The sequence below is a fragment of the Trachypithecus francoisi genome, unplaced genomic scaffold (genome assembly GCF_009764315.1).
Source record: "Trachypithecus francoisi isolate TF-2019V2 unplaced genomic scaffold, Tfra_2.0 Lachesis_group9, whole genome shotgun sequence".
In the NCBI taxonomy this organism is placed as follows: Eukaryota; Metazoa; Chordata; class Mammalia; order Primates; family Cercopithecidae; genus Trachypithecus; species Trachypithecus francoisi.
Window position 1 is genome coordinate 63,010,289 of NW_022681474.1, and position 25,114 is coordinate 63,035,402.

At 36.4% G+C, this 25,114-nt stretch overlaps 1 protein-coding gene across 1 annotated transcript in view; it reads right to left on the reverse strand.

Annotated features, from left to right (window-relative positions):
* Nucleotides 1–25,114, reverse strand: part of CCDC7 (coiled-coil domain containing 7) — a 438,580-nt gene that overhangs the window by 226,866 nt on the left and 186,600 nt on the right. The window contains exons 20-21 of the mRNA XM_033208742.1: nt 20,920–21,030; nt 20,124–20,225 (exon numbers count right to left, since the gene is read on the reverse strand). Coding sequence (XP_033064633.1) covers nt 20,124–20,225; nt 20,920–21,030 — 213 coding nt within the window. The remainder of the gene's footprint in view (nt 1–20,123; nt 20,226–20,919; nt 21,031–25,114) is intronic.

Sequence of the window (25,114 nt, forward strand, 5' to 3'; positions counted from 1 at the left end):
TAAGCTGATAAGAAACTTCAGCAAAGGCTCAGGATACAAAATCAATGTGCAAAAATCACAAGCATTCTTATACACCAATAACAGGCAAACAGAGAGCCAAATCATGAATGAACTTCCATTCACAATTGCTTCAAAGAGAATAAAATACCTAGGAATCCAACTTACAAGGGATTAAAGGACCTCTTCAAGGAGAATACAAACCACTGCTCAATGAAATAAAAGAGGACACAAACAAATGGAAGAACATACCATGTTTTTGAATAGGAAGAATCAATATCGTGAAAATGGCCATGCTGCCCAAGAGAATTTATAGATTCAATGCCATCCCCATTAAGCTACCAATGAGTTTCTTCACAGAATTGGAAAAAAAACTGCTTTAAAGTTCATATGGAACCAAAAACGAGCATGCATTGCCATGACAATTCTAAGCCAAAACAACGAAGCTGGAGGCATCACACTACCTGACTTCAAACTATACTACAAGGCTACAGTAACCAAAACAGCATGGTACTGGTACCAAAACAGAGATATAGACCAATGGAACAGAACAGAGCCCTCCAAAATAATACCACACATCTACAGCCATCTGATCTTTGACAAACCTGAGAGAAACAAGAAATGGGGAAAGGATTCCCTGTTTAATAACTGGTGCTGGGAAAATTGACTAGCCACAAGTAGAAAGCTGAAACTGGATCCGTTCTTTACACTGTATATAAAAATTAATTCAAGATGGATTAGAGACTTAACTGTTAGACCTAAAACCATAAAAAGCCTAGAAGAAAACCTAGGCAATACCATTTAGGACATAGGCATGGGCAAGGACTTTATGCCTAAAACACCAAAAGCAATGGCAACAAATGCCAAAATTGACATATAGGATCTAATTAAACTAAAGAGCTTCTGCACAGCCAAAGAAACTACCATCAGTGTGAACAGACAGCCTACAGAATGGGAGAACATTTTTGCAATCTACTCATCTGATAAATGGCTAATATCCAGAACCTACAAAGAGCTCAAACAAATTTACAAGAAGAAAACAAACAACCCCATCACAAAGTGGGCAAAGGATATGAACAGACACTTCTCAAAAGAAGACATTTATACAGCCAACAGATACATGAAAAAATGCTCATCATCACTCGCCATCAGAGAAACGCAAATCAAAACCACAATGAGATACCATCTCACACCAGTTAGAATGGCAATCATTAAAAAGTCAGGAAACAACAAGTGCTGGAGAGGATGTGGAGAAATAGGAACACTTTTATACCGTTGGTGGGAGTGTAAACTAGTTCAACCATTGTGGAAGACATTGTGGCAATTCCTCGAGGATCTAGAACTAGAAATACCATTTGACCCAGCCATCCCATTACTGGGTATATACCCAAAGGATTGTAAGTCATGCTGCTATAAAGACACATGCACACATATGTTTATTGCGGCACTATTCACAATAGCAAAGACTTGGAATCAACCCAAATGTCCATCAGTGATAGACTGGATCAAGAAAATGTGGCACATACACACCATGGAATACTATGCAGCCATGAAAAAGGATGAGTTCGTGTCCATTGTAGGGACATGGATGCAGCTGGAAACTGCATCTCAGCAGTTGCATTCTCAGCAAACTATCGCAAGAACAGAAAACCAATCACCGCATGTTCTCACTCATAGGTGGGAATTAAACAATGAGATCACTTGGACACAGGAAGGGGAACATCACACATCAGGGCCTATTGTGGGGAGGTGGGAGGGAAAGGGATAGCATTAGTAGATATACCTAATGTAAATGACGAGTTAATGGGTGCAGCACACCAACATGACACATGTATACATATGTAAGAAACCTGCACATTGTGCACATGTACCCTAGAACTTAAAGTATAATAATAAAGAAAAAAGAGATAAATACTCATATCTAGGCAGCAGACTTGTTCTGAAGGCCACTAGAGGATTTTAAAAATGAATTTGAAGGTCTTGAGAGAGGTACGCTGTTCCAGATTCCAAATGAATAATACTCCTTATTGACTCATACTTTGTGTTGAATTATATGGTTTTACTCACGTGTGTTACAGTTTTGCCTAGTTCTGAACACACTTGAGGTGTTAGCATCTGAAAGGTCTTCAGATGCTAATATCTCTGATGAAGACAGTTCTTTTTAATGAAATAATTGCTTCCAAAAATTAAATACAAACTACCCATTTCCCCGCAAGGTATTTATTTATTATTCATTATTTTTGTGTTTAACTATTTAAGTATATTGAATACTGAACAATTTGACTTGTGTGAAATTTCTCTTTTGCTATAGAAACAAATTTTAATCAATATCAGTTCTTTCTTTCGGCACTAGGGAGTATTTAATTCATCTTACACCTTCATTTAGATCATGCGTGTATTGCACACAGACACAACATGATATAAAATAGTAGACAGGTGTATGCCATAAGCACATAATTCATTATTCAAGGGCAAGTCTTACAAGTGAGATTTTGAGAACTCATAGAGAATAAAACTAATATTAACTCGAAAAAAAAGGAAATTATGCAAAAGCAGTCCCAACAGGGAGGTTTATAGCAATGAATGTATATATTAAGAAAAAAAGAAAGACCTCAAATATAAAAATCTAGCAGTACATGTCATGGAACACTAGAAAACAAAGAGCAAACTAAGTCCACAGTTAATAGGAGGAAGAAAATAATGAAGATCAGAGCAGAACTAAATGCAATAGAGACTAGAAAAATTCTAAAAATCGTCAACAAAACTAAGAGCTTATTCTTTGAAAGGATAAACAAAATTGGCAAAATTTTAGCTATACAAAAAAGAAAATTCAAACAAATATAATTATAAATGAGAGAAGAGACATTACAACTGACCACAGAAATACAAAAAAATTATAAGACTATTATGAACAATTGTACACCAAAAAACTGAATAATCTAGAAGAAATGGATAAATTCATACAAATATGTAACCTACCAAGACTTGTAGGAACCGGAATAAAGGTGACTCTTGCAATGCTTTAGCAAAGAGACTGGTAGCATTTTGCCCCTGCCCTACAGATCTGTGGAATATATGTCTTTATGGGACTGGATTATTTCACTTGCATAATATCCTCCAGGTTCTTCAGTGCTGTTGCAACTGACAGCATTTCTTTATTTAAGGCCACGTAATATTTCATTGAGTATATATACGGCACATTTTTATCTATTAATTTTTCAAAGGACACTGATATGGTTTGTGTGTGTCCCCGCCAAAATCTCATCTTGAATAGTAGTTCCCATAATCCCCATGTGTCATGGGAGGGACTCAGTGGGAGGTGATTGAATGATGAGGGCAGCAACCTCCATGCTATTCTCTTGATAGTAAATGAGTTCTTATGAGAGATGATGGTTTTATAAGGGGTTTTACCCCTTTACTCAGCACTTCTCTGTCCTGACACCTTGTGAAGGAGGATGTCTTTGCTTCCCCTTCCACCATAATTGTAAGTTTTCTGAGGCCATCCCAGCCATGCAGAACTGTGAGTAAATTAACTTCTTTTCTTTATAAATTACCTAGTCTCAGGTATTTCTTCATAGCAGTTTGAGAATGAACTAATACAGTAAATTGGTACCAAAGTAGTGAGGCACTGCCATAAAGATAACCAAAATGTAGAAGCAACTTTAGAACTGGGTAACAGGAAGAGGTTGGAGCAGTCTAGAGGGCCTAAAAGAAGGCAGAAAGATGTGGGAAAGTTTGGAAATTCCTGGAGACTTGTTAAATGGCTTTGGCCAAAATGCTGATAGTGATATGGACAATGAAGTCCAGGCTGAGGTGGTCTCAGATGGAGATGAAGCAGTTGTTGGGAACTGGAATAAAGGTGACTCTTGCAATGCTTTAGCAAAGAGACTGGTAGCATTTTGCCCCTGCCCTACAGATCTGTGGAATTTTGAACTTGAGAGAGATGATTTATGGTATCTGGCAGAAGAAATTTCTAAGCAGCAAAGTGTTCAAGAGGAAGCAGAATATAAAAGTTTGAATAATTTGCAGCCTGATGATACAATACAAAAGAAAAACCCATTTTCTGGGGAGAAATTCAAGCCTGCCGCAGAAATTTGCATAAGTAAGAAGGAGCTAATGTTAATCACCAAGACAATGGGGAAAAGTCTCCAAGGCATGCCAGAGACCTTCACAGCAGCCCCTCCCATCATAGGTCCAGAGGCCTAGGAGGAAAAAATAGTCTCCTGGATCAGGCCCAGGTGCCCCTGCTTCATGCAGCCTCAGGACATGGTGCCCTACATCCCAGCTGCTTTAGCTCCAGCCATGGCTAAAACAGACCAAGGTACAGCTCAGATCATTGCTTCAGAGGGTGCAAGCCCCAAGCCTTGGCAGCTTCCACATGGTTTTGAGCCTGCGGGTATACAGAATAATTGAGATTTGGGAACCTCTGCCTAGATTTCAGAGGATGTATGGAAATGCCTGGATGTCCGGGCAGAAGTTTGCTGCAAGTGGGGAGCATTCATGGAGAACCTCTGCTACAGCAGTGTAGAAGGGAAATGTGGGGTTGGAGCCCCCACACAGTGCCCCAGTGCCCACTGGGGCACTGCCTAGTGGAGCTGTGAGAAGAGGGTCACCATTCTCCAGACCCCAGAATGGTAGATTCACTGACAGCTTGCACCATGTGCCTGGAAAAGCTGCAGACACTCAAGGCCAGCTGTGAAGGCAGCTGGGCATGGGGCTATATCCCAAAACGTCACAAGGGTGGAGCTGCCTAAGGCCCTGGGAGTCCACCTCTTGCATCAGTGTGCCCTGGATGTGAGACATGAAGTCAAAGGAGATCATTTTGAAACTTTAAAATTTAATGACTGCCCTATTGGATTTTGAATTTGCATGGGGAATGTAGCCTCTTTGTTTTGGCCAATTAATCCTATTTGGAATGGGTGTATCTACCCAGTTCATGTTCCCCCATTGTATCTGGAAAGTAAGTCTCTACTTTTACAGGCTGATAGGCAGAAGGGACTTGCCTTGTCTCACAAGTACTTAGACTTTTGAGTTAATGATGGAATGAGTTGAGACTTTGGGGGACTGTTGGAAGGGTATGATTGTGTTTTGAAAGGTTAGGACATGAGACTTTGGAGGGGCCGGGTGGAATGATATGGTTTGGCTCTCCACACCCAAATCTCATCTTGAATCGTAGTTTCCATAATCCCAACATGACATGGGAGGGACCCAGTGGGAGGTGATTGAGTCATGGGGGCAGTTACCCCCATGCTATCCTTATGATTATGAGTTCTCACAAGATCTGATGGTTTCAGGAGTGGCTTTTCCCCTTTGATAGGCACTTCTCTCTCCTGCTGCCTTGTAAAGAAGGGTATGTTCACTTCCCCTTCTGCCATGATTGTAAGTTTCCTGAGGCCTCCCTTGCCATGCAGAACTGTGAGTCAATTAAATCTCTTTTCTTCATAAATTACCCAGTCTCAGGTATTTCTTCATAGCAGCATGAGAATGGACTAATACAGACACTTAAGTCAATTCCACATCTTGTCTACTGTGAATAATGCTGCAATAAACATAGGATTGCAGATATCTCTTTGACATACAAATTTAATTTCTTTTGACTGTATGCCCAGAAATGGAACTGCTGGATCTGATGGTAATTCTATTTTTAATATTTTGAGGAACTGCCATAATAAATATAAAACAATAAAACTACTAGAAGAAACATAGGGAAAAAGCTCCCTGACATTGGTCTTAGCAATGATTTTTTTATACAACCCCAAAAGCAAAAATAGAATAAGAAAACTGTATCAAACTAAAAAGTTCCTGCACAGAAAACAAAACAATCAACAGAATGAAGAGACAACCTACAGAATGGGAGATGTTTGCAACTATAGATCTGATAAGGAGTTAATAGTCAAAATATGTAAGGAATGCAATCAATTGAATATTAAGAAACAACCCTATTTAAAGGTGTACAAAAAGACTAATACATATTTCTCAAAAGAAGACACATAGTTCAGATGCTGTGGCTCATGCCTGTAATCCCAGCACTTTGGGAGACCAAGGCAGGCAGATCACTTGAAATCAGGAGTTCGAGACCAGCCTGGCCAACATATAGTGAAACCCCATCTCTACTAAAAAAATACAAAAATTAGCTGGACATGGTGGCATGCACCAGTAGTTCCAGCTACTTGGAAAGTTAAGGCAGGAGAATCACTTGAACCCAGGATGTGGAGGTTGCAGGGAGCCAAGATCGCACCACTGTACTCCAGCCCAGGCAACAGAGCGAGACTCTGTCTCTCAAAAACAAACAAACAAAAAAGAAGACACATAAGTATATGAAAAAATGGTCAACATTTTTAATCATCAGGGAAATGCAAATTAAAGCCACAATTAGATATTACCTCACACCTATTAGAACAACTATTACAAAAAACACAAAAGATAACAAATGTTGGTGAGAATCTGGAAAAAGAAAAACCTTGTATAATGTTGGTGCAATTGAAAATATGTGTACAGTCATCATAGAACAAATACATTTTCTAATGGCTGATCTTGGTAACAGTTAGCATGTTAATATGCCCTAATTCCATTCCCCTCACTCGAGATCCTTGGTAGCCCAGTCAACCAACTGCCTCACAACTATAATAGCTGTGAAATCTAGCTGCCTAACAACCCCTAGAGAGGGCAAAATAAGTTTGAGGATCCCCAAAAGCACCATTCCTAAAGAATAACCACTATTTGATGATGTATCTGACAGCTTCCTGAAAAGATGCACTATCAAGGTATATATCTATTTGACCTGACTTAGAGCTTTCTTTGTGCAGAATATCCCTCATGCTAGGGCATTTGTCAAAAAATGATCAGTGGTAACTGCCTAACATAGTAGGTGTGTGATGAGCATTACCAGGTTGGGGCTGACCATCAAAATCTCAAAAAGAAAAACTGGGAAATTAGATGTCCATAAGGAGTGGCTCTATAAAGCTCTAACATGTCTCAGGGAATCTAATAGACAAAACATACGTATACCTGTGTACAGGTTTAGGAAAGATGTGAATATTCCTAGATCTCTCACCTCTAACTGACCTTGAGGTTCTGAGCAAGCAGGAAATGAAGGCTAAGGCAGAATTACAAACTTCTTATCTCAGCATTGAAAGCATGCCTCAAGACACACAGGGACACACAGGGAGCCCCTCTACAAGGGTGGGAGACATCAATTTAACACATTTAAGGAAATCTCTGTCTAGTCATTAGCTGATCACTAAGCTAACTAAACAGACTTCAGTAGTTACAAACAACAAAATATACAAACTTTACAAAACTAGTCCAAGAAATGCACGAATCAAACAAATAACAAAAACAGCAAAATAACAAACCCTGGGGAAGAAGAGTAATCCAATATTCAGAATTTCACATTATATTATTTAAAATTTAAACAAAAAATTATCAGACATGCACAGAAATAAGAAATTAGCCAATACACAAAAGAAAAATAGATCAGTTTAAAAAACCCTCCCTGAAGAAGCCAAGATGTTGGACTTACTAGACAAATATTCTAAATCAGCTATTATAAAAATATTCAAATAACTAAAGAGAATAATACCTAAAGAATTAAAGAAAAGTGTAATAATATATCACTGTGAAAGAATATCAATAGCATGATATAAATTTCCCAAAGCAACCAAATAGAAAATCTGGAGTTGAAAACCGCAATAACTGAAATAGAAAGATGGAATCAAAGGAATATTTTAAAAGGCAGTGAAATTAAAGACAAATAAGTTGAAATTACCTAGTGAGAGAAACATAAAGAAAAAGGAATGAAGAAAATTAACAGAGCCTCAGAAATTGGTGGACCACCATCCAAGTGTACCAACATATACATAACGGTCATTCCAGAAGGAGAAGAGAGGAAGAGAAGAAGAAAAATTTTTAATAAACAATGAACGAAAAGTTCGCAAATTTTGTCAAAGCATTAATCTTCACATCAAGAAGTTCAATAAATTCAAAAATAAACTCACAGAAATCCACACATACATGTATTATAGTCAAATTGTTATATACCGTTTTCCAGAAATTGCAACATTTGTAATTTGAGATGGGCTTTTTGAGTTTAAAATTTATATTCAGGTGTAAGATTTTTCCTTTGGTTAAAAAAATCTCACCCATTTTCTCAGCTATATGAAGAAAGGCTTTGAGATAGAATCACCAGAGCAAGATGGAGGAAGAACCCTATCTATCCATAGGAACATCAAACTGAATGACTATCCATGCAAGAAAACACCTTCACAAGAACTAAAGGAATCATGTGAGAGGTCACAGCACCTGGTTTTAGCATAATAACAAGAAAATATTCATTGAAGAGAGCAGAAAATACAGTCTCACACCCCTCCCCCAAACCCAAGCGGCACAGTGTGTAACAAAATCTTTCTTCTTGAAGGAGAGGAAAGTGTCAGGGGTGGGGACTGTATTGGAACTTAGTATCAGCTTTGCTACAGTAAAACACAGCACCAGGTTAGAACCATGTGGTCCTTCATTCTAGGCCAGTGCTCACAGAGGGAGCATTGAGACTCACCCCAGCGCCAAGGGAATCAGCTGCCCCAGCAAGAGGAACCTGAGTCCTATACCTCTTCACCACCAGCTGACTAAAGTGACTTCAGGTCCCAGATTTAAAAAATATTAATAATTTTACAGGTTAGGGGGAAGTGAGATGACATATTCAAAATGCTGAAGGAAAAGAATTGACAACCTAAAATAGTGTATTCAACAAAGCTATCCTTCTAACATGAAGGAATGATAAAGATTTTCCTAGACAAATAAAAGGTGAGAAAACTTATCACACCCAAACCTGTTTTATATGAAATACTAAAGGAAGTTACTCAATCTGATGGCAAAGGATGCTAATGTGTAACAATGAAACATCAGAAATTATTTAAAAATCTCTGCTAATAGAAACCATACAAATTCAGAATACTCTAATACTGTAACTGTGGTATATAAAGGACTCATATGTTTAGTTTGAAGACAGACAAAACTATTAAAAATAATAACTAGAAAAATGTATTATGCATTAGGCAATATAAAAATATAGAAATTGAGATATCTAAAAGTCAAAATGTGAGGAGTAAAGTATAAAGTATTTTTTAGTTTTGTTTCTCTTTTCTTTGTGACCAATGTTAACTTGTCATCAGGTTAAAATAATTAGTTACATAAGATGTTTTCCGTAAGCCTCATGGTAACCACAAAGTGAAAGCCTATAATAGATACACTAAAAACAAAAGGCAATGAATTAAAACATACCATCAGAGAAAAACAACCACAAAGGAAGACAGAAAGAAAGTAGGAAAGAAAGAGAAGATTTACAAAGCCACAGTAAAATTAGCAACAAGATATCAATAGTAAGACCTTATTTATGCATAATAACTGTGAATGTTAAAGGACAAAATTCTCCAATTTAAAGACATAGAGTGGCTGAATGAAAAAAATAAGATCCAACTATATGTGGCCTATAGAAAATCTACTTCACCTATAAAGACATTCATAAGCTGAAAAAAAGGGTTGGAAAAAGATCTTCCAACCAAAGGGAAACCAAAAAAGAGCAGGAGTAGCTATATTTATATCAGATAAAATACACTTTGAGTTAAAAATTATTTTAAAAATATAAATCAAGCCATTATATTATGATAAAGGGCTCAATACAACAGGAGGACGTAACAATTATAAATATATGTACACACAACACTGGAGCACCTAAATATATAAAGCAAATATTAACAGACTAAAAGAGACTGAATGCAATACAATAGTAGGAGGGGAATTCAACACTGCACTTTCAGATCATCCAGACAAAAATTCAACAAAGAAACACCGGAAATTTTTCTGACAGAGCAGGAGCATTGCCATCTTGGACAAGCACCGCCACTTTAAAGTTCCCCTTTAAAAAACTGTCTGAATCCTCCCAAAAGGCATCAGTCTAATGGCTAATGTCAGCATGACCATAAACCACAATGACATCTCCAACCAGAAACATTCTAACCCTAAGATAAAACCCTCTCCAGCCAGAGACATGCCAGCCCCAAGATAACCTCCCCTCCGACCAGAGACATTCCAACCCTGCAATAAACTTCTTCACAAAGAAATATTCCTACCCTGTGATAAGCTCTCTCTCCCTGAACCCTTAAATACTCTTAGTCTGTAAGAGAGAATGCTCCTGTCCGAAATTGTCCAGAAACTGCTCTGCAGTTTATTCTCCAAAATAAACCTGTCTTTGACTGTTTAGCCATTTATCGTGTTTCTTTCCTTTTTCTTTAACTCTTACATTTTCCAAGACAACTGACTAGATGCAACCAGGAACTGCTGATTCCATAGATAGAGCTCACAATTTCGACTATACCAACATAATTTGAACAATCTCTGGACAGAAAACACCAAATGTGAATGGAGAAAAGATCACATGCTGAGGCTAAAGAGGGAGGAAGCTGGGAACCCAACTAGGAGCACCTGAGCACTCCAGCTGTTTCCCAGCACCAAATGGTGCCTGAGGAAGGGGTGAGTTAAGAGACTGGGAGACCGCTCAATCTTACTGCAAACCTCTGAGATCCTAGTTGCAGGGGATCTCACTCCCACATGGAACTGTGAGCTGGCAGGGGAGATCTCCCTGAAGATTAGATGGAGACAGAGCTGCAGCAGGTGCAAAGCTGAGGACCCTTGAGTGCAGGCCAGTCCCAGCAGAGCTCAGCCATAAGCATCCATCCCCAAGGCTGCCTGTTTCTCTCTGAGAGGCTGTGAACCCACCAAGGAGAAAACAGGTCATGCATCCCTGTGGGACTGGGGCACATCTGACCCGCAGGCCCACCTGCCTGCCAGGCCTTCCCAGGAACCTTCCCTGACTGTCCCCTAAGAGAATGTACATAATGCAGCCTCCACTGCCCAGTCTGGGTGTTTTGCTCCACCTGAGTGCATTCTGGCATCCTGGGAGCCCTTCGGATTCCACACTGCACCCAGAACCCATTCCTGAGTGCCTGGAGGAGGGAGCTGCAAGCAGACCTTAGAGCCCTCAGGCTGTAGCCTGTGGCTCAGAAGGGTTGAGCTGAGATTTGTACTTGGTACTTGAACAGGACAGGGGCCCACACTCTCGAGAGATCTGACGGGTACAGGCTCACAAGCTGTTGTGAGACCTAACCATGCCTCCCTGCACAAGGTTGATCCAGAAAGGGTGTTGCCTGTTTCCCCACCAGACCTCTCCCCAAGGGAGCCCTGTGGCCCAGAAGATCTAACCACCACCACAACAACAAAACTGTGGGCACAGTGCCAGTAGTTGGCAGTGGTTCTCCCATGGCTCATGGGCAAGCCTGGTGAGAGAGTTACACTTGTCCTCTTCACATGGCAGAACACAGTTGCAAATGTGAAGATGCACAAAGGAAATGTGTGGGTAAGAGCCGATCTACCGCTCATTGCTCTCAAGCACCATCTGCTGTATGGCAACCCAAACTAAAACACCAAAAATCACTACTAATTCTCCCCACTGTGAAACCAAGAACAAGGATTTTACAGCAAAGACCTTATACAGAGCCTTAGTCCTCTGAAACTTCCAGAAGCAAAGCCAATGGACTATGCTCAATTTACAACACAATGAAAAGAATACTAGTCCTCCCAGATGAGAACAAATCAGGACAAGGACCCTGGCAATTCAAAAAGCCAGAATGTTGCCTTGCCTCCAAATGAGCCCACTACTTCCCTAGTAATGGTTCATAACCAGTCTAGATTGTCTGAAATGACAGACATGGAATTCAGAATCTTGATGGCAAAGAAGCTCATTGAGATCAAGGAGAAAGTTGAAAATTAATCCAAGAAAGCCAAACAATCCACTAAAACAAAGAGCTGAACGACAAAATTCCCTTTTTAAGAAGAACCAAACTGAACTTCCTGAGCTGAAAAGCTCACTACAAGAATTTCATAATACAATCAGAAGTATTAACAGAACTTCCTGAGCTGAAAAGCTCACTACAAGAATTTTGTAATACAGTCAGAAGTATTGACAGCAGAATAGACCAAGTTGAGGAAAGAATCTCAGAGTTCGAAGACTGGTTCTATGAATCAACTGAGTCAGACAAAAAATAAAGAAAACAATTAAGAAAAATGAACAAAACATCCCAGAAATATGGGATTATGTAAGGAAGCAAAATTAACAATTAATTGGCATTCCTGAGAGAGGAGAATAAGCAACTTGTAAAATATATTTGAGGATATAGTCCACAAATATTTTCCTAATCTCGCTAGAGAGGTCAACATGCAAATCCAAGAAATACAGAGAACTTTAGCCAGATACTATAAAAGATAACCATTCCCATGGCAATTAATCATCAGATTCATCAAAGTGATTGCCAAAGAAAAATCCTTAGAGGCAGCTAGAGAGAAGGTGCCAGTCACCTAGAGAAGGACTTCCATCAGCCTAGCAACAGACTCTCAGCAGAAACTTTACAAGACAGAAAAGACTGGGGGCCAATTTTCTTTATTTTTCTTCATCTTTTATTTTAAGTTCAGGGGTACATGTGCAGGATGTACAGGTTTGTTTGATAGGTAAATGTGTGCTATGGTGGTTTACTGCACAGATCATCTTATCACCCAGGTATTAAGCCCAGAATCCATTGGCTATTCTTCCTGACACTCTCCCTCCCACCACATGTTCCACAGGTGCCCAGTATGTGTTGATCCCTGCTCCACCATGTATCCATGTATTCTCATCCATCAGCTCTCACTTATAAGTAAGAACATGAGGTATTTAGTTTTCTGTTCCTGCATTAGTTTTCTGAGGATAATAGTTTCCAACTCCATCCATATCCCTGTAAAAGGACATGATCTGGTTCCTTTTCATGACTGCATAGTATTCCAGGGTATATATATACCACATTTTCTTTATCCAATTTGACATTGATGGGTATTTAGGTTAATTCCATGACTTTCCTATCATAAATAGTGCTGCAATGACATAAAACACCATAAAAAGTGGGCAAAGGACATTAACAGACACTTCTCAGGAATGCCAATGAATGGTTAATTTTGCCTCCTTACATAATCCCATATTTCTGGGATGTTTTGTTCATTTTTCTTAAATCATTCTATTATAAAGATACTTGCATGCATATGTTTGTTGCAGCACTATTTACTATCAATACAGTAAAAAAGGCCATACTGCCCAAAGTAATTTACAGATTCAATGCTATACCTATCAAACTAACAACACCATTCTTCCTAGAATTAGGAAAAACTATTCTAAAATTTATATGGAGCAAAAAACAGCCCAAATAACCAAAGCAATACTAAGCAAAAAGAACAAAGCCAGAAGCATCACAGTAGCCAACTTCAAACTAACTATAAAGCCACAATAACCAAAACAGTTTGGTACTGGTACAAAAACAGACATATAATCCAATAAAATAGAATGAAAAACTCAGAAATAAAGCCCCATACCTACAGCCATCTGATATTTGAAAAGACCAAGCAATGGGGAAAGGGCTCCCAATTCAATAAATGATGCTAGAATAACTGCCTAACCTTATGCAGAATATTGAAGTTGAACCCATATCTATCACCTTATATGAGTATTAACACAAAATGGATTAAAGATTTAAATGTAAGACCTCAAACTATAAAAGTCCTAGAAGACAACCTAGGAAATATTTTTCTTGACATAGGCCTTGGCAAATAATTTTTGGCTAAGTCCCCAAAAGCAAATGCAACAAATACAAAAATAGACGAGTAGGATTTTATTAAACTAAAGAGCTTCTGCACAGTAAAAGAAACGGTCATCGAGCAAACAGACAATCTATAGAATCAGAGAAGGTATTCATGAACTATGTATCCAACAAAGACCTAATATCCAGAACCTATAGGGAAATTAAACAAATCAACAAGAAAAAAACTCCATTAAAAATGGGCAACAGACATGAACAGACACTTACCAAAACAAGACATATATGCTGCCAACAAGCATATGAAAAAATGATCAGCATCACTAATCATTAGAGTAATGCAAGTCAAAAGCACAATACCATCTCACACCAGTCAGAATGGTTATTATTAAAAAGTCAGAAAACTACAGATGCTGGTAAGGTGGTGGGGAAAAGAGAACTTCGTTTTTGAGACAGGGTCTCACTCTGTCACCCAAGCTGGAGTGCAGTGGCACGATCTCAGCTCAGTGCAACCTCCGCCCCCCAGGGCTCAAGCGATTTTCCTGCCTCAGCTTCCCAGTTAGCTGGGATTACAGGTATGTGCTACTACACCTGGCTAATTTTTTTGTATTTTCAGTAGAGATAGGGCTTCACCATGTTGGCCAGGCTAGTCTCAAACTCCTAACCTCAAATGATCTGCCCACCTCAGCCTCCCAAAGTGTTGGGATTACTGGCATGTGCCACTGTTCCCAGCCTATAAAAGGGAACATTTAAACACTGTTGGTAGGAATGTAAATTAGCTCAGCCACTATAGATAGCAGTTTGGAGATTTCTCAAAGAAATTAAAACAGAACTACCATTCAGCCCAGCAGTCCCATTACTGGGTATATACTGAAGAGAATATAAATCATTCTACCAAAAAAACACATGCACTCATATGTTCATTACTGTACTATTCACAATAGCAAAGACACAGAATCAATCTACTTGACCAACTATGGTAGATTGGAGAAAGGAAATATGGGACATATATACCATGCAATACTATGCACCCATTAGAAAGAATGAGATCGGATCCTTTGCAGCAACATGGATGGAGGTGGAGGGCATAATCCTAAACAAATTAATACAGGAACAGAAAACTGAATACTGCATGTTCTCATTTATAAGTGGGAGCTAAGTACTGAGCACATGTGGATATAAATATGAGAACAATAGGCACTGTGGACTACTAGAGGGTGGAAGGTGGTGGTGGGTTTAAAAACTATCTATGTAGTACTATGCTTACTACCAAAGTGATGGGATCAATACTCCAAACCCGAGTATTGTGTAATATTCCCACGTAACAATTCTGCACATGTACCCCCCTACACCTGTGTCTGAAAGAAAAGTTGAAATAAAAAATGAAAATAAACACTTAATTTAAACTGCATTCTAGACAAAATGAACCTAATAGACATTTATAGTACATGTCACCCAACAGCTAGAGAATACACATTCTTCACCATAGCACATGGAAGATTCTCCAGGATAGACCATATGTTAAGCAACAAAACCACTTTTAAAAATGTTTTAATTGAAATCATATGAAGTATCTTTTATGATTACAATGGAATAAAACTATGAATCAATAACAGAAGGAACTTTGGAAACTGTTCAAATAAATGAAAACTACACAACATGTTCATAAAAAAAACAATGCATCAAAGGAAAGAAAGGTTTTAATTTAAAAATTCCTTGAGACAAACGAAAAATGAAAATACAACATACCAAAACCTATGTAATATAGGGAAAAAAAAAGCCCTAAAATAAAGTTAATAGCAATAAACACCTACATGAATAAAAGTAGAAAGAACTCAAATAAACAACCTAAAATTTCTCCTCAAAGAACCAAAATAAAGAACAATCCCAAAATAAGTAGAAGGAACAAACTAATAAAATCAGAGCAGAAATAAACAAGAAAGAGATTTAAAAAATATAAAAGATGAACAAAACGAAGAGCTGTACTTTGAAAAGATAAACAAAATTGACAAACTTTTAGATAGACTAAAAATAAAAGTGAGGAAATTCAAATAACTAAAACAAAAGAAGAAAAGGGTAACATTATAGCTGATGTCACAGAAACACAAAGAATCATAAGAGGCTACTACAAACAACTATATGCGAACAAATTGCAAAACCCAGAGGAAATGGATAAATTCTTGGACACACGCAAGTTACCAAGATTGAATCGTGAAGAAATAGAAAATCTCAACACACCAATAATGAGAAACAAAATCAAAGGCAATAATTAGAAGCCTTCCATCAAAGAAAAGTCCAGGAACCCTGATGCACTGCTGACTGCTACCAAAATTTAAAGAACTAATGCCAGTTCCATTCAAACTATCCCAAAAACTTGAAGAGGAACGAATATTTTCAAGCACATTCTACAAGGCCAGCATTACTCTGATTAAAAAAAAACAGACGTGGACTCAACAGAAAATAAAACTATAGGTCAATATCACTGATGAAAATTTATGCAGATATTTTCAACAAAAGACTTACACACCAAATTTAGCAACACATTAAAAAGATCATTTACCATGATCGAGTGGGATTCATATCAGGGTATTAAAGATGGTTCAACATCCACAAACAAATAAATGTGACACATCACATTAACAGAACAAAGGACAAAAAACATACTGATTTCCATAGTGTTTACACTAATTTATATACCCACAAACAGTGTATGAGTTCCCTTTCTCCATATCCTTGAAAGATTTTGTTATTTTTGTCATTTTTATAATAGCCATTCTGACATGGATTAAGTGATATCTCATTGTGGTTTTGATTTGAATTTCTCTGATGATTAGCGACATTGAACATTTTTTCATATATTTGTTGGCCATTTGTATGTCTTCTTTTGAGAAATATCTATTCACATCTTTAGCCCATTTTAAAAATCAGATTTGTATTAGTCTGCTTCCACATTGCTAATAAAAAAAATACCTGAAACTGGGTAATTTGCAAAGAAAACAGGTTTAACTGGCTCATGGTTCTGCAATGAATACTATCCAGCTGTATTAGTACATTTTCATGCTGCTGATAACGACAGATCTGTAACTGGGCAATTTACAAAAGAAAGAGGTTTAATGGACTTACAGTTTCATATGACTGGAGAGGCCTTACAATCATGTTGGAAGGTGAAAGGCACGTCTCACATGGTGGCAGCCAAGAGAAGGGAATGAGGAAGAAGTGAAAGCAGAAACCCCTTATAAAACCATCAGATCTCAAGAGACTTATTCACTAGCAGCAGTAAGGGGGAAATCACCCTCTTGATTCATTATCTCCCACCGGGTCCCTCCCACAACATGTGGAAATTATAGGAGTACAATTCAAGAAGAGATTTGGGTGGGGACATAGCCAAATCATACCACCAGCCATAAAACAGAAATGGTGTCCTGTCATTTGCAATAACATGGATGAACCTAGAGGACATTATGTTAAGTGCAAGCCAGGCAAGAAAGACAAACTCCCTATGATCTCACTTGTATGTGGAATCTTACAAAGTTGATTTTATAGAAATACAGAGTAGAATAGTGCTTATCAGAGGCTGTGGAGGGGTTGGGGGAGGAGGCACTGCAAGTGGCTTGTTAATGGGTACACAGTTACAGTCAGACATGAAGAATAAGTTTTAGTGTTCTGCTACACAGTAGGGTACTACAGCAAATAACATTATAGTGTATAATTCAAGATAGCTAGACAGGAAGATTTTGAATGTTATTACCATAAAAATGATCAATTCTTCTAGTGATATATATGGTAACTTCCCTGATTCAATCATTATACTATGTATACATGGACTAAAACACCATATTGTACCCCATGAATATGTACAATTATTATGTCAATTATAAATTAAAATCTTAAATAAAAAGGAAGAGAGGCTTAGACTATAATAAAAAGTGACAATGCTTTATTGTGAAGCCTCTGAATTGTTAAAAATATACCAGAAATCAAAGTTTCCATTCATTTTTATAAAAATTTAAGCAAATGACCACAATTCAATTAAATGACAAAAAAGACCAATTAATTTTCAAAATAAACTATGAAGTTACATGTAAAAATCATGAAAGTGTTTTTACTGCAAGGATGTGGAAACACTCTATTACTTCGTATACTACATACACTTAAAAAGTTGAAAGTCAATTTTATTTTTCTAAGAGTATTAACCCTTTTTTAAAAGTTTAAACATTTTAAAACAGATATAATTGATTTAAAAATCAGAATGAAGGCCGGGCGCGGTGGCTCAAGCCTGTAATCCCAGCACTTTGGGAGGCTGAGATGGGCGGATCACGAGGTCAGGAGATCGAGACCATCCTGGCTAACACGGTGAAACCCCGTCTCTATTTAAAAAAGTACAAAAAAACTAGCCGGGCGTGGTGGCGGGCGACTGTAGTCCCAGCTACTCTGGAGGCTGAGGCAGGAGAATGGCGTAAACCTGGGAGGCAGAGCTTGCAGTGAGCTGAGATCCGGCCACTGCACTCCAGCCTGGGCAACAGAGCGAGACTCCATCTCAAAAAAAATTTTTTTAAAAATCAGAATGAATAAAAAAAGATTCCAACGTAAAGAAATAAATTAAAGAAAAGTAAACATGGATTGGGTAGAAAAAACAAATAGCATCTCAAAATATTTAAATCCAAATATGTCAATAATTATAATAATTTTAAATTAAAACATTCAAACATATCTAGGAATACAAAAAGACATTCACACTGGATTTGTAAAAAAAAAAAAAAGAAAAAAAAAAAATCTAACTAAGTGATTTATAAGCCATGTCAGTAAATTATAAAAATCCAGAAATATAGAAAACAAGTAGATGAAAAGAGATACACCACGCATACACTAACAAAAATCACCATAGTATGTCAATGTCAGACACAATAGGATTTAAGGCAAATGACCTTACCAGAGATTCAGATGGTTCCTTTCATAAAATGAAAAAGTTGAGTTTGCCAGAAATACAGAATTTTTATACACATGCACCAATAACATAAGCAGCATTTAAAAAGAAGACAAAACTACAAGAAGAAATAGATAAATCCAAAATAATAGGAGGAGAATTCAACATGCCTCTCTTAGTAAATGTCAGAACAAACAAAAAATTAAAGAAAATCAATAAATAAATACTACTTTAAATAGCACAATTTAATGAATGTTTGTACAGTCCTAACATGATACACATCCATAAACCAAATTCTGCTTAATTTATTCAAAATTAACTTTAATTAAAAATTACTTAATAATATTCATCATTATATTTACTGCTGAGTCTTTTTCTTCTAACAGCTCTAAGTGTCAGGCAAAATATTTTCATCTAATTCTTCACCCATACTCTAGGATACAATAAGAAAATCTTTTTAAGAACTAAATGAAAACCAGATCTGTGGTGTAAGTACTAGACTTGCAATATATGCTAATGACTCAATAATACTGTCTCACTTCACATGATATAAGCACATCACACTTTGTGGTAATAAACTATTAATAGATACCATCCAGTTGAAGTATAAGCTTTATGCTACTTTTTAGATACATACACAGAGGTATCTTTAGAATAAAGTTTAAAATATTTGGTATCATTTGTCCAAGAAAAAAGTATGTAATAATATTAAGTAATAGAGCATAAAGGAGACTAAAAGAAACTTATCAGGCAGATAAAATAGGAAGGACAAAGAAAATGGTATACTTAAACATAGAAATATCAATAATAAGACTAAATGTGTTTTATGAGAGCTAATTAAAAGATAAAAAATATTAGACCAAATTTGAAAAATATACAACTATAAGCTTCATACAAGAGATACAGAAAAAAAAAAAAAAAACCACAAAGAAACAGGAATGTTAAGTTACCAGGATGAAAAATAAAATGTATCATGTGAACACCAATCAGAAGAAAGTTGGTAGATTGACATTAATAGCAGATGTGATGGGTTTTTTTTTGTTTGTTTGTTTTGGGTTTTGTTTTGTTTTTGTGGCGATGAGGGTCTCACTTCACTGCCCAGTCAGGTCTTGAATTCCTGGCTTCAAGAGATTCGCCCACCTTTACCTCCCAAAGTGCTGGGATTATAGGGATACATGATAGTTTTTAAGGCAAACAAACAAAAGCTATAAAAATGATAAAGCAGGTCCCTTCATTAGGACAAAAGTTTATTTCTTCCAGTAAGATTGTTAATTTTAAATTTATACACACATTAATAATAAAATGTCATAAGATATAAAGTAAAACCTGACATTATTATAAAAAGGAACAAGGAAATTCACAATCATAGTGGAAAAACTAACACATCTAATTCAGTCATTGTACAGACCAGTATAGATCTAGAAGTATATACAAAATAATTACAAAAAAAAGTTGTAGATATATTCATGAACCATAAAAAGAGCTGTTGAATATAATTGAAAATAATTTTATAACATTTTAAACTTACTACTTACAATGAAAACTCTCATTTCCGATAGTTTCAAGATTTTTAGTTTCAGATTGGCTTCTTGAAACTAAAACCATGTCCACAGGCGATTGCGGGGTTGTAAGAGTCGCTAAACAGAAAAACAGATCTATGATAAAACTTCTGTATACGTCAAGTAATCAGCAATACTTCCTCTTATTTGTGTAAAATTAATGGAATAGGACTAGGAAGTTATAGCAGTGAGCTAGCTATTCGTTAAAACAGACCATGGATGTGAAGCAGAAAATTCTCATGTGTAGGCAATCTTGTTACATAGTAGTCACTGACTATGCAAATACCAATCAAAAGGTATCAAAGCTTTCACTTTAGTTCTCTAGTTATTTTGCAGTATTAACATTTAGGTCAAAGTATAAAATTTCTACATTATGTTCAAATATTCATGACCCAAAGAAAAAAGACCTTCTGATGAGTTAACTTAAAATAGTGTAAAGGACCAGGAGCAGTGGCTCACGCCTGTAATCCCAGCACTTTCAGAGGCCAAGGCAGGTGGATCATGAGGTCAGGAGTTTGAGACCAGCCTGACCAACAGGGTGAAACCCAGTCCCTACTAAAAATACAAAAATTAGCCAGTGTGGTGGTGTGCACCTGTAATCCCAGCTACTCAAGAGGCTGTGGCAGAAGAATCGCTTGACCCTGGGAGGTGAAGGTTGCTGTGAGCCAAGATCGCACCACAATCTCCACCCTGGGTGATAGGGCGAGACTACATCTCAAAAAATAAAAATAAAATAAAATAGTGTAAAGATATCTATAATTATTATACTTACACTTGCGTCTCTCCATACTAGAAGTTCTTTGTTTCGTTTGTTCTACTTGGACTTTTGTTACTGAATCTTTATTTTCAACCATAAGATTTTCATCCAGAACTTCACTGTAAGCTACATAAAAAGATTCATTTAGTCTACGAAATAGAGAAAGAGATCTATTGTGAAATCTCCAAATTTCACATTTTAAACATGTACACAGCAGCATTTTCTCTCATTCTCATAAAGTGATGAGTAAATTACCATTGAGATAGATCTCACATGAAAATTGTGAGAAGTTTTAATAGGTGTATGTTGCTGTTTCATTATTTCCAGGCATAATGTTAAGTAGGCAGAAGGCAAATAAACGAAAATAGAAAAATGCATATCTAGAATGCTACCTTTTAGATAAGAATGAAGGAGAGATGAAGAAAAATATTGAAATAGACAGAAAATTGCCTTCATGAAATGTAATACAAGAAAAACAAATCGGAAAACAACATACATGGTTACCTTTACTGGAGAAATACAAAGGGAAGAGATATGGGAGGAATGAAACTGTTCTAAGTATACCTTTTGCATATTTTTCACTTTGGGAAGTTAATGCATAATTCCTATATAAGTGTGTGTATATATATACACAAACACAGCTAAATCAATAGAATTAGAAAGGGAAACTATAACACAAAGAAATAAGTGAACCCACTGAGGAAAAAAGCAAAGCATTAATTCAAGTAACCTGTGAATAAAAATTTGACAAATATTAGTCTTGGTCAAGAGAGTGGGGTGCAAATAAAATCACAAAATATTTTAGTAAATTTGTTTTTCTAGTGCTATGAGCTAAGCAATTCTAAAACAAATTGAGGAGCATTAGAGGATAAAGCAAATGAGTACATGTGTCAGTAATGTTCAGTCAGGTTTACACTGTGGAAAAGAAAACAAATACTTACAAAATGAAGGAAGGCAAGAATAAGACCTGAGAGGATAAACTGGAATTGAAGATGTCCATGAGAACTCCTGATTTCTAAATATGTTCATTTGTATGTATACGCATGTTTGTGTACATAAGAATATGTGTGTATGAATATGTGTGTGTGTGTGTGCGCGCGCGTGCGTGCAAACTGAGGAGCCCAGTGTGTCTGTGCAAATTGAGGAGCCCAGCTCCAGGTTAATATCCTATATGTGATCTTTCATGCCCAATCATTAGCAATTACAGATAGATACTACAACAATCATAGGTGGAGACTTCAATATCCCATTTTAAACAATAGATTGAACAACTAAGCATTAGATCAAGAAGAAAATGGAATTGAAGAATACAATACACTAAGTAGAGCTCATTGGAAGTCTATAGATACCCATAGAAGACTCCACCCAACAGACAAATGCATGTTGCTCTAAAATATACTTGGAAATCTCTAAGATATGCAATATGTTAGGCCATAACTCAAGCCTTGATAAATTTAATAGTATTAAACTCATACAAAAGGTGTTCTTCAATCTATATGAACTGACATTAGAAGTCAATAACAGGAGGAGATTTGAGCAATTCACAAATAACTGGAATTTAAACAACACACTCCTAAACGACCAATGGGTCAAGGAAAATATCATAAGGGACACTAGAAAATAGGTCGAGATGAAGAAAAACAAAAACACATCACATGTAAACTTATGGGATGCAGCTAAAGTGATGCTTAGAGGAATTTTACAACTGCAAACTTACACTGAGAAAGAAAAGAGACCACAGTCAACAAAACTTCCATTTTATAAGCTAGAAAAAGAAAAGGACATTAAATAGAAGTAAGCAGAAAGAATATATATATATTTATTTATATAAATAAAAGAAAGAATAATAAAACAAGAGTGAAAATTAACAATCCCATGCTGGCTTGGTTTAATAACTGAAAATCAATTGATATACTAAATGATATTTAAAAATGATTCCCTTTATAATCATCTCAATAGTCTGAAAAAAAGCAAACTCCAAATCCTTTCATTAGAAAAATACTCAACAAACTGAAAATGAAAGGGAATTTCATAGCTAGCATCAAACTTAATGGTTAATGCTTTCTCACTAAAGTCAAAAACAAGATAAGGATGTCTCATCACTTCTGTTTAACAGTACGATGGAGTTTCTAGCCAAAGAAATGAGACGCCCCCTCCCAGAAAAAAGAAAAGAAATAAAATGTATCTGGATTGAAAAGGAAGAAGTAAAACTCTCAACTTACAAATGTTTTATAAAGAAATTTAAGAAACACGTATACACACATAAACACCTCCCAAAGAGGAAATAATAAACCTATTAGAAGAAATCAATTTAGTGAAGATTTCAAATTATAAGATCAATATACAAAACTCACTTGTATTTCTATATACTAGCAATTAACAGTTTGAAAATTAACAATAGTATCAAAATAAAACAGTTAAAGAATGACTTTTTAAAAATTAAGTATAAAGGCCTGTATACTAAAAATACAGAGAATCATTGAAAGTAACTGACGAATATATGAAAAATGAGAAGACATCCTGTGGTTATGTATTGTTAGACAATATTATTAAAAGGATAATACATTCCAACTGATTTACAGATTGACTTAATCCCTATTAAAATACCAATTAGTGGTTTTTTTTGGAGAAATTGAAAAGGCAACACTAAAACTTATATGTAAATTTAAAGCATCCAGAACAACCAAAACAATCTTAAATGAGAAAAAACTCATTGTTCAGTTCCCACCTATGAGTGAGAACATGCGGTGTTTGGTTTTCTCTTCTTGTGATAGTTTGCTAAGAATGATGGTTTCCAGCTGCATCCATGTCCCTACAAAGGACGCAAACTCATCCTATTTGATGGCTGCATAGTATTCCATGGTGTATATGTGCCACATTTTCTTAATCCAGTCTGTCACAGATGGACATTTGGGTTGATTCCAAGTCTTTGCTATTGTGAATAGTGCCGCAATAAACATACGTGTGCATGTGTCTTTGTAGTAGAGTAATTTATAATCCTTTGGGTATATACCCAGTAGTGGGATGGCTGGGTCATATGGTACATCTAGTTCTAGATCCTTGAGGAATCGCCATACTGTTTTCCATAATGGTTGAACTAGTTTACAATCCCACCAACAGTGTAAAAGTGTTCCTATTTCTCCACATCCTCTCCAACATCTATTGTTTCCTGACTTCTTAATGATTGCCATTCTAACTGGTGTGAGATGGTATCTATCAGGGGGAGGGGGGAGGAGGGAGGGATTGCATTGGGGAGTTATACATGATATAAACGTTATGCACATGTACCCTAGAACTTAAAGTATAATAAAATAAATAAATAAATAAAATAAAAATAAAAAAATAAAAAAATAAAATCTCTATTACCAACTGTAAAAAAAAAAAAAAGAAAAAACTATATGGAGGCCTTTCACGCCCAATTTAAAAACTTAGTACAAAATTTCAATAATCAAGAGTGTGACACTGGCATAAGCAAAGGATATACATAAATGGAATAGAATTGAGAGTTCAGAAACAAACCCTTACATTTATGGCCAAGCAATTTTTTCTACAAGAGCACTAAGAAAATTCAGTGGGGAGAAAATAGTATTTTCAACAACTAGTGCTGGGAACTGAATATCTAGAGGTAAAAGGATAAACATGAACCCTCATTTCACACTATAGGCAATTCAAAGTGGACTGCAGACATAAATATTAAGAGTTAAAACTACAAACCCCTTTATAAAAAATAGAGAGGTAAATTTTTGTGATTTTGCTTTAGGCAATGGTTTCTTAGATATGACACCAAAAGCACAAGTTAACAAAAGAAAATATAGATAAATTGAACTTCAAAATTAAATGTTTTTTGCTTCAAATGACACCATTATCTAGGGGTTTAATCACTCATTCACATGTATGCCTCAGCTAAAGCTGTTAACCAGAGAACCTACATAGGGCCTTCCTTTGCCTTGAGCTTCTCATGGAATGGCAGCTGGATTCTGAGAGAAAATATCTTAAGATAAATCTTTCAGAGACTGTGTGCCAAGAGCCAGGCAGACACCTCATGGTATCACTTCTATCTATTCTATTAACAAAAATGAATATAAGCCAGCTAAACTCACAGGAGGTTGGGTAGACCCCATTTCCTAACTGGAAGAAGCCTCAGAGAATTTGGGGCTATATTTTCTAACTGACACAGCATATAAATTATAAAAATTGATCTTAATTTACA